We start from the raw sequence: 15029 nt of genomic DNA, 5'->3' as shown, positions 1-15029 counted from the left end.
AATATTTCTTTTATCTTGTATTGTCCCAACATCATTATCTCTTCCGGTTATTTATGTACATATTTTTGTTCACCATGTATAACGACCAAGAAACTGGAACCGAAAAGTAGATTACACAAAATGGTGGGGAACCTTTTGAACTTAGCTGAAATGCGTAAATTAATTAAGTATGATCTTCTGTGCTACAAAGTACAGTAATATACTCCTAGATTTATATGACCGACCAATGAATAAAAAATATATAGTTATTTTTTTCCTGCAAAATATTCCCCACTACCTGCTTTCACAGTATGTAGTCACTGGATGAGTAGATACAAATTTTTATAATCACCATTTTATTCAAATTTACATTCAAATGCAATTAAAAAATGGTAGTTATAAAATTTGTATCTATTTCAAGAATTACAATAAATTTTGTATATAGAAATAATTTCATACATATACTTATACATACATGAATAATTACACATAAATAAATATAATTTGTAAGTGGAATAAAAAATTCACAAATAAAATTTAAATTCCAGTAAATACTCCTAAATGACTATAAACGTGTAAATATATTAATGTGTAATATCACATTTTATATAATAACTACTAATTCAGTATTCAATTACAATGTTAAATATTATGCACTATTATTGTGGTAACTATAGAATTAAGTATTGCGCACTAATAACTGTATAATTTCTTATAATTTATTGATAGCTAAGAAGTAAAAATATTTAAAAAACGAATTGTTTCTTATAGAAAAGGTTAGACGCAATTTATTTTCTGCTTAAATATACAAAGTAATTATTTTCATATTAGGTAAGTGTAATTACTGATTCTACATTTAAATTATAAAACAAAAGTTTTATGAAATTTGTAGTAGTTACATTATTAAATATTAATATATTTTTATAACAATACTCTTTCTCATTATCCTATTCATGTACTATTACAAGAAATGAAAATACCTAAAAAAGATGAAATGTGTTAATAGAATTTGAAATTTTACATTACAATTTTCATATGAAAATCATTTACAAAGAATTTTGTAACTACATGTAAAATTTTGTAATAATATTATGTAAACAATATGTGTTCGTATAACGTAGACTTTTTTTACATAGTGCAAAAACATTAAAGAGACAATTAATACGCCTCAATTTACAATGTATATTGTTAACAATAATGTAGCAGTAAGTTTGTTGTACAATGTTGCAGCCGAATTCATATTGTAAACTAATGTAATATGTTATTAGAATAATAGAAATTACCACTAATTATATCCAGACAAAAGTAAGATAATGAAATACTTTGAGTAAAAATATTGTTTGAAAAATCACTAAAATCTTAGATTATTATTTTATGATATTAAACAATAAAATATATGTATGTAAAAAATTACTTTTTAATAAAAGGAACAAGACTGAACTGTACTTAGATATTAAGTTTTATGTATATAAAAAGTGTAAACAACTCTTCCATATTATATCATGAAATAAAATATTCTGTCGTGAGAGGAAAGATAGAAAATAATTTATGCCTCTTTTCTGCAATAAGCACTGGAACAGAAATTTTTTATCAAGTCCATTTTCAAACTATTAAAGGACAATCTTAAATCTCAACACAATCCTCCTCCTGTTTGTTGTTGATAAACTTCTATTGTATCTCCTTCTTCCATTTCAAGGGTTGTTGGGGTATCTAATTCATTTATAGGTTGTCCATCAAATCTAAACCTTACTGCTGCTATTGCCAAGCCCTATGAAGACATAAAGATTATCACTATTATTATTACAATAACAACCAAGTGTTTAGATTATACATAACATGAAAATTTCGAAATGATTTATACCAAATTGTATTAATATAAAATAGTGTATGCATAACTTATCTTATAACAAAATCTAAAAACAAATTATACTCAAACTTACCACACGATCACAGTAGGCATTCATTAATTTCCTTAGTGGTGTGTGTTTTTTTATTTTAAATTGAACCACTGCACTATCCTGGCCCAGAACTTTTAGATTTATGTGTTCTGATTCTGTTTTAGTTTCCTATAACGAAGTATACTCTTGTATTATCACTTAACATTGCAGCAACAGTTTTGAGGTTATAGAGCGTTACCTTCTTTTCGTCCGACATGTTTACAGTTTACCACAAATATATTATGTTATCACTGATTAACAATAAAATTTTCACGAATGAATTATCAGTTTAAATGTAGGGTCTCTAAACGTTTATAAATAAACGTATAAACGAATAACTCGCAATAATCCCGCTCCTACCTTTATACCTATAATCACAACGTTTCCATCTTACACAAGTGGTATAGTATTGTAGAAAGTTATTGGTACACACGCGTTTTAAAAACCTAGCATTTAATGACTAATGTCTTCTAGGAAATTTTATTATTCAGTTTTGGTACTTCTAACTTTTTCTATAATTTAGCGAAAAATGGATATCGCATCAATTTAAAATTGTCTATATAAAGATAAAAGATAACACTCAATTACTTTAAACATTGCGTTTGAAAATTTATAGTTATTTTTATGATACTTAGAGAGCTTGAATCTTGTTGCACATAACTAACAATTTTAAAATAGCGAACAATACTGAATCAAATATAATTTAAATTATTGTTTCAAATTATACTTGAAATGTTATTGTATTTAATGTTTATCCTACTTTCGTTTATGAAAAATTATGAAAACAATGCAATATATAAATGGAATAATTCAAAACTTTAAACTAGAGCTCAAAAATTATTTTGTATTTGCATCTTATAGAATAAGATCACTTCGTACTTCTATAATTAATTAAAAATAATATTTCGTGCAAGTTAAAACTAGTACATATTTTTTAATCTAAATAATTTATGAAAAATAAATACCTAAAAAATTTTGAAATAATAAATTTAGTATAACACAAGTGTTCAAAAACGGAGTTACTAATTATAATATATTAAAAATGAGAAGGGATGATGAAATATTTAGGTGCTATAAAACAATTTTATGTTAAGTATGTGAATTTGAATGAAAGTTCCGTTCGTGTTAAGTATTTGTTGGCCCTGAAAAGGACCGTTTTTTGGAAGAGATAAGAGTTATCCGCTTATTTGGAGCTGGTGTATTTGGTTACTGCTTTGGTGCCTTCACTAACTGCGTGTTTTGCCAATTCTCCAGGTAACAGAAGACGTACTGCAGTTTGGATTTCACGAGATGTAATTGTTGATCGTTTGTTATAGTGTGCCAATCTCGACGCTTCGGCGGCAATGCGTTCGAAAACGTCATTGACAAAACTATTCATGATACTCATAGCTTTACTGGATATTCCAGTATCAGGATGGACTTGCTTGAGTACTTTATAGATGTAAATAGCGTAACTTTCCTTCCTCTTCCTTTTCTTCTTCTTATCAGTTTTACTGATATTCTTCTGAGCTTTACCAGCTTTCTTTACAGCTTTACCACTGACTTTTGGCGGCATGGTAATACTCGATGTCTTTAACTTTCGAAAAGAGAATCGTATGTATTTACTAAACGCTTGCTAAACGCTGAGTGTGCCATGCATCAGTTCCGTGCCCCTTTTATGTAGCAAGCTGCTACCTGCAGCGCACCAATCAGGAGCCAGCATAGTGCCGCTCATGCTTTCCTGCAATGCGATTGGTGCGGCGGAACTACTATTGCGTTCTTACAGCTCCATTGATTTTGCGCGTACAACGAATTTAATGAATTTTTGTAGTTCTTTCTTTATAAATTATAAATTTAATTAACATATTATTTTAACACGTTATTTTTTTATGTTATAAAATTTAATGTATTTATGTACATAGGAAAGTAATCTACATACTGTTGTAATTTTACGAATATACAATACTACAAATTTGATTTAATTCAAAAATGAATATGTTATAATAACTTAGAACGCTATAATCAGAAGTATTTTAGAAATGTTTCTGATATTATATTAAAATATAGAAAAAATTTAGTGGAAGGCGTTTTAAAAGGAATAGTGAGATCCTTGAGGACCGCGACTAATTTCATCTTTTCTATCGCGTTTAGGAAAAGATACGGGGCGATAGTTTGTAGATGATATTAGTTTACGAAGAAAGTAATATCTATAAGAAAGATATTTAAGGATACATCAATACAACCTTTTTATAAAGCAAATAGAAATGTATTCAAGAATTTTTTAATAAAAATAAAGAAAGAAAACACTTATTGCAAATAATGTTTATTTCGAATAAAAATTTGTTTGAAAATGGGTTTATAGTTTTGATGTTCTGTTATATTTTTGTTCACTTTTCACAATAAAATAATCTTAAATAAATTGCACTTTTTCTGAAAGTGAAATTGTTGAAGAGTCTATCAATAACCCTTTTTTTAATTTCAAATCATATTAAAAAAAACTATTGTTAATTGAAATTTAGAGTTTTGTATAAAATAATATATGTATACAATATTTGACATTAAGCTGCATTTTGTTAGATGAGTAAAAACGTGCTGAAGTTCTAGAGAATAAATCTTTATTTAAATAATAATCAGTAAGCATAAATTTAGTTTGTTACAACATGGTATTTATAAATGTATTCCTACTCTGAAATTTATATTATTGCATACAAATCCTTGGTAAGCGATGCATTTGTTGAAAAAATACCATAAGCGACATCTCGCTGCTCAAGATAAAAAGCGATATTTCCAGGTACTCCAAAACGTTTGTTTTACAAACTATACTTAGAAGAAACAATTATTTTAAACGAAATACAACAAATTGAACAAATATTAAAATGTTTTTCTATCAATATGTAAATTTGGCATAAAAAAATAAAATATGTAAAATATTAAGCTGAAAAAAACATTTTCATTGACAAAAATAAAGTAATGAAAGGAATAGAACATTGAGTTGCATCGCCGCACCAATCAGGAAGCTGCTTGTCGCCCATTGGTCGGAACTGGCTACCTCTATATGGCATATAAAGGATGCTGAAAGCATTCAGGTACATTCATTCTCAATCGCTCGAGGTTGAAACTTTCTCTCTTCATAGCAATTCGATTTTCTGTTGTCAAACTGCAAAAATGTCTGGCCGTGGAAAAGGTGGCAAATCAAGGTCGAAGGCGAAGTCGTCCCGTTCTTCAAAAGCTGGACTTCAATTTCCCGTTGGACGGATTCACCGACTTCTAAGGAAAGGCAATTATGCTGAACGTGTTGGAGCCGGCGCTCCAGTATATTTGGCTGCAGTTATGGAATACTTAGCTGCTGAAGTTTTGGAATTGACCGGCAATGCAGCTAGAGATAACAAGAAGTCCAGGATCATCCCACGTCATGTACAACTTGCAATTCGTAACGACGAAGAATTGAACAGATTGTTGTCTGGGGTTACCATCATTCAAGGAGGTGTCCTGCCAAATATTCAAGCAGCTCTTTTGCCCAAAAAGACTGACAAGAAGGCATAAAGCATCTTTCCAAAATGGCCCTTTTTAGGGCCACAAATATTTCAAACAAAGGAATTTCTCTTGGATTCATTTTTCAAATACTTTTCGAATAATTTTAAATGTAATTTTACTATAAACGTAGTTGTAGTCAGCTTAGAAGTTACAAGAAGTTTAAATATCAATACTTAATTTTATTGTTACTCTCGTACATATTTTTATATTAGAGTTAATGGAAATAGTCAGAAATTTACGCATACAATTTTATTTATTTCAATTTAACGTTAGAACTGATTTACATTTATGAAACAGTAAAAGTTTATTTATTAAACAGTTGAAATTAATCTTTAATTTTTAGAAAAAGAATTTAATTTTCAAATTATAGAATATTGTTCTCAGTTTTAGTAGTAGTTATTTAAATATATTTAAAAATTTAGTAAAAATTTTTTAACAGTATTATAAAACGTTAATTTTGATCCAACGTGCAATATTAAAATGGAACTCTACAACAGTAGTGCAATAATTTTGAGCAATGTATTTATTCAATGCTGTATTTTAAGACTAAATAGCAGCAGCCAATATGCTGAACCGCTCTTCAGAAAAGTAAGGTTGGCCTGCGTATTATCCCAAACTTTTTTTCATACAATATGGTCAGCGACTCGTCATAAACTACTCTAACTTGATCCTTTAACCATAGAAATGGATGTTGCCAACGGGTCGGTCCTGTTTAAAAATTGTAGGGTCCTGGTCTTTGTGAGAAACCTTTCCCGGCCCATGACGGTTGAGACTGGTGACACATAAGCGTTGAAAATACATCCGTTAGACCGAAATTTTAAAAAGTACAGTTGTGCATATACAAAATACACTGAGATTTTGTCCAATGGACATATTTTTAACGCTTGTGTGCTTCCAATCTAAGAATGTTTTCGACTTTCGGAAACGGGAAAAACTTAATGTTTAGGACGCGGTATTCTTTCGATATGAAACGCTGCATTATAGGATTTAATGTGTATTGTTACTGAAACTTTGATAAATATGTACAATACTCAACAATAAGACTTATAAAATTGCGCGTAAAATCCTATAAAGATTGCTTTTTCTTTCTAAAAGATGCAGGGTCCTAAAAGCTACCGAGTTGTTACTTTTATGGAAAGTAAAAGTTTGTGGATCAGTACATTGTAACATACACCTTGTTATTGGGGTTTCATATAATTCAATTTCTTGAATGATGATATAGCACTTCAATGAGTAGGGTAATGACTACCCGCAAAGTGTTTGCAAATTTTTATAAATCAGTTTAGAGATACCACACTATTCAAAAAATATGCTTCTATTCAGCAAACTTAAGAAGTCGTCAAGTATTTAAACAGCATAATTTAATGCTCTGCTATTAAAACTGATCATAACAAAAGTTTCTTTCTACACTAATTTATTGTTAACATTCTAAAAATCAGAAAAATAAACTTTTCAGAATTTTTATATAATAATTTTCATTATATTTTTATATAATTATTAACATATGTCATGTTTTATCTTACATATTTAAGACATAATGTGCCTGAATATAATTTTCTGAGAACTGGCAATGTGTTTAACAATGGAAACTATAGCGTTCCCAGTACCTAATATTTGATGCCGAAAAGTTGAAGAAAGAGTGTATGTTATAAACTGATTATCTAAAAATGATTTTTTGAAGAATTAACTTACAAAATTTTTGTTACCAAATGTCAAAAGACAGAATGTTAATCTACCTAATATTTCGAATATCTGTCGCCTACTGATTGCATCATGCTATGATGCACATTCTTTCCTTTACCATAGCTCTGATTGGCTAGTGAGCAGATGTGCAGTACAGAAATCGCTTCTCATTGGGCGGCTATAGCATAGCATAAACTCGACGACCGTGCATCGTGTAATGATTGTGATTGGTTCGTAGCAAAGTAGTGGGGAGGGTCGACGTTTTCTATATAACGGCCGACGAAGGCTTCAAACGGCACATTTGGCACATTCTGCCATAGTATTCCAGTACTGTATCGTAAACAAGCGTTTTCATTATGACTGGCCGTGGAAAGGGAGGAAAAGGATTGGGAAAAGGAGGAGCAAAGAGACACAGGAAGGTACTTCGTGATAATATCCAAGGTATTACGAAGCCTGCTATCCGTCGTTTGGCACGACGTGGAGGAGTTAAAAGAATTTCCGGCTTGATTTATGAAGAAACTCGAGGAGTTCTAAAAGTTTTCCTTGAAAACGTAATTCGTGACGCTGTTACTTACACTGAACACGCCAAGAGGAAGACAGTAACTGCTATGGACGTGGTTTATGCTTTGAAGCGTCAAGGAAGAACCCTTTATGGATTTGGCGGTTAAATTCTGCTGCTGAAACATTAAACCAAACGGCTCTTTTCAGAGCCACAAATCTTTTATACAAAGAATTTCTCGGAGTTCAGCAACAATTAATATTCACATATATAATTTAAACAGCAATTTATTACAACGAAATTTTGATTGCCCATTCTTAAAAGTATTTGATTTCCGGTATCTGATATTTGTTTATCTATTTCCGAAACGTCTTTGTTCTCATAATGAATTGCTGCATAGAAAGTCGTATTCATTAGATGACAAATTTTAGTTCATTCTAAGTTGTGATTAACTGAGTCAGATAATCAAAGAATTGTATTCATAGAAGTTAGCAAATGATAAAAAAATTAGAGATTAGTATAGTATATTAATATTAATTTTGGCTTATGTAACTTACGACGTAGTAACATGTTTGTGTATTGTATATAATTTGACAATGTATTGTACAAAACTGTTGTATAGATTCACACGATACAGGCAAGTGTTTTAAACATTTTTAATTGCCAATATATATTATATATTTATTACTATCTTGACATTGTTCCAGTAAACCGGTTTTTTATAAATTTAACCTATCAAACTTTATACAACCAACGTACAGGATGTCTACAGATACAAAATCCATGGAAGAAATAAAATCTATTTTAAAAAATATGTATTTTGCCGGTATTAAAGCAGTTTCACCTAAAACTCTTATACTAAATAAAGTGAAAGTTGAAAATGGAATATTACATGCTGGAGATGAAAGGTTTGAGCTTAAAGAAAATGTTTATTTGATTGGTTTTGGTAAAGCTGTGATGGGTATGGCAATAGTTCTTGAATATATGCTCAGTGATTGTTTAAAGAAAGGTATAGTCAGTGTCCCTTCTGCATCCACAGATGCAATGTGGGAATCTGAAGATAAATCGTACTTTCCTAAGTTAAAAACTACTGTGGTAGAATATCGTGAGGGTAGTGTAAATAATCAGCCAGATGACAGAGTTCTAGACACGACTCATGATATCATAGATTTAGTAGAATCTTTAACTGAAAATGATACTTTAATTGTGTTGATATCGGGAGGAGGTTCTGCACTACTTTATATGCCACGACCAACTATTGATCGTGATGATAAATTACAGCTTTGTAAAATGGTTCAGAATGCAGGGGCTGATATTAGAGAAGTTAACATAGTAAGAAGAAAATTATCTATGGTTAAAGGTGGTGGTTTAGCTCGAATGGCTTATCCAGCTTCTGTTATTACGTTGATATTATCAGATATTGTAGGTGATCCTATAGATCTAATTGCTAGTGGTCCAACTGTATATAACAACAAAGCACCAAAGGATGTAATAAATGTATTAAAAAAGTATGATTTATTTCAAAAAGTAGAAAGTGATCTAAAAAAAGTGATAACATCTAAAGAAACTTTTAAAGACCGTCCACTATTAGCTGGAAGAAAAAAACAATTTAAACATGTAAATAATGTTGTTTTGGGCAATAATTTAGTAGCTGTTGAAGCAGCTGCTTTTGAAGCGCACCGTAACAAGCTCACTCCGATAGTGTTAAGAACTGATGTTGAAGGTAATGTTCATGAAGTCAGTTTAGCATATGTTCATATTGCAAGTTTAATATGTCTTGCATTAGATAAAAAATTAACAAGAGAAGAATTTTTTGAGAAAGTAAAAGATATACCTATACTTTCATTACCTTCCACTAAAGTGGATGAAATTTATAATTTGATTGAAAATATCAGTGGGGAAGGAGTGGTATTAATTGGAGGAGGAGAACCAACAGTGGTAGTTCAAGGAAAAGGAAAAGGTGGAAGAAATCAAGAACTAGCACTACATTTTTCCTTAGACTGGTTGGCAAAGATAAAGAGTAATCCTCGGTTTTCGGAATATGATGTGATAATGTTAAGTGCAGGTACAGATGGCCAAGATGGTCCAACTGATGCAGCAGGAGCATTCGGTTATCCTGCTATTGGTCCAATTATTCATGATATGTACCAGAAAGTGAAAAGTTTAGCTTCAGAGATGATAATTAAAACAGAAACAAAGAAAGAAGCCATTAAAAAGAAGGAAGAGGAAAAGCAACAGCTAGAATCATTACGACCTAAAGAAATTTGCAAAAGGCAACTATTAAGTGGTTTTTGGCCAAAAAAAGAACATACTGAAGTACAAGATGAAACAACAGAAGAACAGAAAAAACTTAGTTCTACAGTAGATGAAGAGGCTTTACTTCCATTCATATATTTAACATTAGAAGTAGAACGTATGTTACCAGAAAATACTTTAAAGGAAAATGATTCATATAATTTATATTCACGGTTCAAGAAAGGTGCAGATTTATTTAAAACTGGTTTTACTGGAACTAATGTCATGGATTTACATTTTATTTATATCAAGCAACGTAAGTGTGAATGTAAACTGGACTTTGAAAAAGAAATATCCGAAAACGTTTTAGATATGCATGACTTGCATATTGACCCATCAACTATTGAAAAGTATAATGCCCTACATCAATTACACCCTTTCAAATGGGAGAAGCGTTTATATAGACTATCACCTACTGTTAAAGATAAGGCTGAACAGCTCAATTTAAAAATTATTGATGATAATTTGCTACAGCCATGTTGCCGCAGAGATAGAAAATTTCCATTAACAGATGTTTTGAAGGAAAAAAAAGTTCCACTAGCACATGAATATTTACATGAAAACTAATAGTAGTTGATTAGGTATAAATAGCAAATTTTATATACAAAATACTTATTTTTGTACAGTAAAACTTAAAAAAAAATTGAATAAATACAAATATTTATACTTATAAATATAAATAATACAAATTTAATTAAATATAAAATTTAGAAATTATTACATTAATTATTAAATATTTACTAACAACTTTTAAGGTTCAATTTAATATCTTCCTTTTTTAAATAGAATTTACAGAAATATAAAATATATGTACATACAATTTATATATGTATATACAATCTATATATGTATATACAATTCCTTTTCAGTGTAACAAATCAGTGGTTACAAATGTGATATTTGTTTCGAATAAATAATAAACGTTTAAATAATTTATATATAATAGATGAAATTGTAGATATATTGTATTATTGTATTGTTAAGACACACATAAGCACAGTCACACGCACGCGTACATACTCACGAAACGTATATTATAACATACATACGCAAAAGCAATTTATTTGTACTACTGTGATTTATATAATATATAAGAGATATAATGTAAAAATTTTTTACGTTTTTGGTACTGTACGCTAAAGATCCCAGCTAAATAAATGATGTTTTACTAACATATCGCGGACACCATCTTTTAAAGGTTGCGATTGTTCCTTTTTCGGCGGTAATTCCCAATCAGGATTTAAATTAAACGCAAATTGACTTAATATTCTTAATTCGCATTTAATTTGCACCCACCCAGGACTGTTGATAAAACTCCATGGTTGATACCTATAAAATTAGTAATATTAAAATTATTATACAAATACTACAATAGAATAATTTATAGTTTTATAAAAAATTGAGTACCATTTCTGTACAACTTCTACACATGAACATAAAACTTCAAGCCATAAGTGTAACACCTGTTCATTTAATCCGAGACAAATGAGGGATCGTAATTTTACATCCATTTGTGCATGTGCATTATCATGTGTTAAATTTACAGACTGAACGCATCGATATAACAACTGAAATAGAGTACACGAGATCAAATTATTTCGTTCAAATAACAATGTATTACGTAATCATAAAGAAATAATTTTTAAATACTACCTCTTCGGGTGTAAGAACTTTACCGTCTTCATCTAATCTGTACGTTTTACAAAGTACCAGCCTGCTATATACCGAATTGAAATCTTTTTCTACTTCTCTGTTTGATGCTTCTTCTATAAAAAGCCATGGGTGACATGGACCACCTAAAAACGTTGGTCTTCGCATTCCATGTTCTAATACTGCTTTGATAGCTGGACACAAAGTTCCTCTGACTAAATCCGTAACAGCTTCGCTGACTGTGTCATCTCCAGCACACGTATACTGTTTACTTCTTTCATCCAATAATTCTACAAATTTTGCTGGAAACCATCCTCTTAATCCATTGAGTTCCCCAACCCAGCAATGTTCATCTTTTTGGCTTATAATCGTAATTATGTCATTCTTCCGGAAACCAAGTTCGTCGTCGTCGTGTCTTTCAAAATCTGCAATAGAAAATGCTTAAAATAATGATAAGTAATAGTTCCACTATATATTAATAGAATACGATTAATAATGATTTTATAATTTAAATGTATGAAGTACCTAATAATGCTTTAGCTCTTCTCTTCCTAGTACGTGATACATTAACATAATTATCATGATCTTTTGCATGACTTTCCATACTATAATCTGCTATGAGTACAATATCACTTAATTTTGGATCGACATTTATGAAATGTCTTGCAAGTTGTAAACATGCTTCTCTTAAATCTACCAAGATCTCTGTAATATTTAATATATATAATATTCAATGTTCTTATAATTTTACGATTGCAATATAACTTGTTTTCTTGATGCATTAAAAATATAATACCTGTTTGACGGATATTCTTAGATTTCGCATCTTCTTCAGTTTCATAGTTCCCAAATAAAAATGTTTGTAGCATTGATTTATTTTTTTTCATTTGGCGCCTGTAATAAAAAGAAAATAATTATATTATAAATATTTTTCTTTAATATAAATTCATTAAAATTGTAATAATTACAATACCTATTGAGGTGTTGTTTCGGTAAATTCGGTACAGCATCAGGATTACCAACTAATCCTCCTTGGTCAGCCATTAAATAGGCTAAATCTCTACGTCTGTGAGTTTCAATTAAAACGTCTGTTAATGATCCACTCACCTCTAAAGCTGCCTAAGATAAAAAAAATGAAAAGTACATCATATCTTGTTTTTTTGTAATTTATAACAAAATTAATTAAAATATAGAAAAACTTACATTAAATAACTGATCTACATCGTCAATATCTCCTGGTATATCTGAAAGTGCGTTAAATATTTGTGCAGAATTTTCCAGTTGTGTTAATTCAGACTCTGAAAGGAGTTTAAATATTATGCTATACATATAATTTATTATCTTTATAATGATTACAACAAAAAACATAAACATATACCTTTAATTTTTAACATTCCAAGAGTAACTTGGAATAAAACTATTGATCCATCAAAAAGAAACATATCCCATATGCGTAATAATATTTTCATGTGTACAACAGATGCAAATAAAGTTAGGAACCAGTGTAAAGATATTAAACTTAATTCTATATCATGCTGAATCAGGACGTGATCTATATGAGGGAGATAATTTGACACTAATGTACGAAGTACTCTTTGATCAGCTTGAATCCCTGTTAGATATGTTTGAAATTAATTATACTTAAACTCTTATTATTTAGTACAATTCTAACAACACAGTACCTAACAATGTTGAAGAATAATAAGATGCTGGCAATAAATCTTCTACTATTGTAGCCATCATCCAAAAAGCATCTTCTTCCTCCAAAAGTAATAAGAGAGAAGCTGCTATTGTGCCCGTACCTTGACAGTATCTTTACAGAATAAATTAATCACAATACAGTAATAAAACAAAAATATAAAAATACTTTATAAAAGTATCATTACCCAATATCAGGATATAACCAAGCAAGAGCACGCATAACACGTCTTAAACGCGGTATTCCAGTGCTATGAAGGTGACTAAAACATGCATTAGAAGGCATAATACGAAGTAAATCTTTTTCTATTTGCTTGTTAGTCATCAATGCATCATTATTTGATGCTTTTATTATGTCTTTGTATGTGATTTCAGAAGAACATTTCTTTTGAAGTGCTCCTAAAAGTGATACAGAATATTGTTAATGATAATGTTACAATTATGAAATTTTCTTTTATGATTTATATGAACATGCCATGTACCTGACATTCTCATCCAAATTTGGGGTCTAAGAGAATGAGGTACACCATGACGGACCATGTCACGTAATTTATCTGTGCGAGGTAATCTCCTATCCATATTTTGCCATGAAAGTTCTGCCACTTCCTTATTATGGCTGAACTCTAACAGAGCGACCCATTGTAATCTGTAATATAAAATTGATCTCATTCTTTATTGCATTGATTATATAATTATATAATTAATATTGCTTTTACATTTACCTATGTTGAGGATCTTCAACAAATGGAATACCTAATAATTTCTTTGAACTTTGTTCTGGACCATCTTCTTCTTCCACACGAAAACCAAATTCATCAAACCTAATTTAATGTATTAAATTAAATACATGTTTAATAGACAATTTTATATCAAAACCAACTGATATAACTAACTTTTCTTGTTAAAATATGCCATAATCAAAAGGATATATAATGAAATAAAATAAATAAAAATATTTTGTAACATATTATTTATAACAAATACCTATATTCTGGTTGTGAATTAGGATCATCAGGTTGATTTAATTTAGCTAATATGTCTTGAGGCCACATGGACGGTGTCAAAGCAAAAAATGGTCCTCCTGGTGCTGGAGATAGAATTTCTCCACATAATCCTGCAATTTCCACTTCAAATTCATCTTCAGAAATTGCAGCCTCCAATTTTTTCTGAAAAATACAAAGATTGTATAATTTAGAATTAACAGATGTGTAATTAATTTTTGCTTTCTTTGCACAATATAAATACTATTTATATGAAATGTGTAACCCTTATGAATATGTTCAATATGTTAATATTATGCTTTTCTTTACTTATTAATAAAGTAATTAAATTAAATTAATAATAATAATTACATTGTGGTCTTCTCTTCCAACATAACCTTCGTGATCGCGGACATTAAACAGTGATTTAGCAATATTCATTTTACAGAAATTTTTATTATTATTTATTTTTATTAAATATATTGGTCTTTCTTATTATATTATATTATTTGTATATTACACTACTTGTCATGTTGAAATACATAAAATTATACTAAAAACAGCGTTGACAGAACCGATATTTTTGTATTTACTTCGCCATCTGTCGATGTTAGTGATAATTAATCCAATAACATCAATTAGGATGCATTCTCCATCTACCGAGGAAGTGATTAACTAAACAATGGTTTGCGCAGCTTGACGGCCTAGGGAAATGTCTAATTATGAGAGTAATGTTCCTTTACAGTATATTTCTACCTTTATGATCATATACACGGCGATGAAAAATAAACAAAC

General features: G+C 29.8%; 6 protein-coding genes across 9 annotated transcripts; 3 read left to right on the top strand and 3 right to left on the bottom strand.

Annotated features, from left to right (window-relative positions):
• Positions 1-1420: 1420 nt before the first annotated feature.
• Positions 1421-2344, bottom strand: Sumo (Small ubiquitin like modifier). The gene is made up of 3 exons (XM_003702120.3): positions 2116-2344; positions 1920-2045; positions 1421-1747 (listed from the first exon to the last, which is right to left on the bottom strand). The coding sequence occupies exons 1-3, from the start codon at positions 2131-2133 to the stop codon at positions 1610-1612; spliced, it is 282 nt and encodes a 93-aa protein (XP_003702168.1). The 5' UTR covers positions 2134-2344; the 3' UTR covers positions 1421-1609.
• A 635-nt stretch (positions 2345-2979) lies between these two features.
• On the bottom strand, positions 2980-3657 carry LOC100876125 (histone H2B). Its single transcript, XM_003702110.3, has one exon. The coding sequence runs from the start codon at positions 3469-3471 to the stop codon at positions 3100-3102; it is 372 nt and encodes a 123-aa protein (XP_003702158.1). The 5' UTR covers positions 3472-3657; the 3' UTR covers positions 2980-3099.
• Positions 3658-4942: 1285 nt separating this feature from the next.
• Positions 4943-5475, top strand: LOC100875111 (histone H2A-like). The gene has a single exon (XM_012282393.2). The coding sequence runs from the start codon at positions 4965-4967 to the stop codon at positions 5436-5438; it is 474 nt and encodes a 157-aa protein (XP_012137783.1). The 5' UTR covers positions 4943-4964; the 3' UTR covers positions 5439-5475.
• A 1491-nt stretch (positions 5476-6966) lies between these two features.
• On the top strand, positions 6967-7829 carry LOC105661735 (histone H4). The gene has a single exon (XM_012282392.2). It carries the CDS (start codon positions 7469-7471, stop codon positions 7778-7780), a length of 312 nt encoding a protein of 103 aa, XP_012137782.1. The 5' UTR covers positions 6967-7468; the 3' UTR covers positions 7781-7829.
• Positions 7830-7980: 151 nt separating this feature from the next.
• LOC100880971 (glycerate kinase) lies at positions 7981-11080 on the top strand. The gene is made up of 2 exons (XM_003702069.3): positions 7981-8248; positions 8319-11080. The coding sequence occupies exons 1-2, from the start codon at positions 8208-8210 to the stop codon at positions 10471-10473; spliced, it is 2196 nt and encodes a 731-aa protein (XP_003702117.2). The 5' UTR covers positions 7981-8207; the 3' UTR covers positions 10474-11080.
• LOC100882730 (small G protein signaling modulator 3 homolog) lies at positions 10854-14853 on the bottom strand. 4 transcript variants are annotated; one of them, XM_012282390.2, is made up of 14 exons: positions 14607-14853; positions 14239-14420; positions 13977-14075; positions 13737-13900; positions 13443-13653; positions 13239-13369; positions 12935-13168; positions 12760-12854; positions 12530-12675; positions 12353-12450; positions 12082-12261; positions 11560-11996; positions 11314-11474; positions 10854-11235 (listed from the first exon to the last, which is right to left on the bottom strand). In XM_012282390.2, the coding sequence occupies exons 1-14, from the start codon at positions 14673-14675 to the stop codon at positions 11043-11045; spliced, it is 2400 nt and encodes a 799-aa protein (XP_012137780.1). In that variant the 5' UTR covers positions 14676-14853; the 3' UTR covers positions 10854-11042. The 4 variants fall into 4 exon arrangements, with proteins under 4 accessions (XP_012137780.1, XP_003702133.1, XP_076386209.1 ...); XM_003702085.3 differs by having other exon boundaries at positions 11560-11981; positions 14607-14852; XM_076530094.1 differs by lacking the exon at positions 12082-12261 and having other exon boundaries at positions 11560-11981.
• Positions 14854-15029: the final 176 nt, after the last annotated feature.

The sequence above is a fragment of the Megachile rotundata genome, chromosome 3 (assembly GCF_050947335.1).
Source record: "Megachile rotundata isolate GNS110a chromosome 3, iyMegRotu1, whole genome shotgun sequence".
Lineage (NCBI taxonomy): Eukaryota > Metazoa > Arthropoda > Insecta > Hymenoptera > Megachilidae > Megachile > Megachile rotundata.
Note: the sequence above shows the minus strand (reverse complement) of the source record. Positions and strands in the feature narration are given on the sequence as shown.

Coding starts and splice junctions, on each gene's coding strand:
- Sumo (XM_003702120.3), bottom strand. Junction 1,748..1,919: donor ATGCCTACTGTGATCGTGTG/GTAAGTTTGAGT, acceptor ATGTCTTCATAG/GGCTTGGCAATAGCAGCAGT.
- LOC100876125 (XM_003702110.3), bottom strand. CDS start 3,471: ATGCCGCCAAAAGTCAGTGGTAAAGCTGTAAAGAAAGCTGGTAAAGCT.
- LOC100875111 (XM_012282393.2), top strand. CDS start 4,965: ATGCTGAAAGCATTCAGGTACATTCATTCTCAATCGCTCGAGGTTGAA.
- LOC105661735 (XM_012282392.2), top strand. CDS start 7,469: ATGACTGGCCGTGGAAAGGGAGGAAAAGGATTGGGAAAAGGAGGAGCA.
- LOC100880971 (XM_003702069.3), top strand. CDS start 8,208: ATGTATTGTACAAAACTGTTGTATAGATTCACACGATACAG. Junction 8,249..8,318: donor TATAGATTCACACGATACAG/GCAAGTGTTTTA, acceptor ACATTGTTCCAG/TAAACCGGTTTTTTATAAAT.
- LOC100882730 (XM_012282390.2), bottom strand. CDS start 14,675: ATGAATATTGCTAAATCACTGTTTAATGTCCGCGATCACGAAGGTTAT. Junction 13,901..13,976: donor GTTGAAGATCCTCAACATAG/GTAAATGTAAAA, acceptor TTTATATTACAG/ATTACAATGGGTCGCTCTGT. Junction 13,169..13,238: donor TTATTCTTCAACATTGTTAG/GTACTGTGTTGT, acceptor CATATCTAACAG/GGATTCAAGCTGATCAAAGA.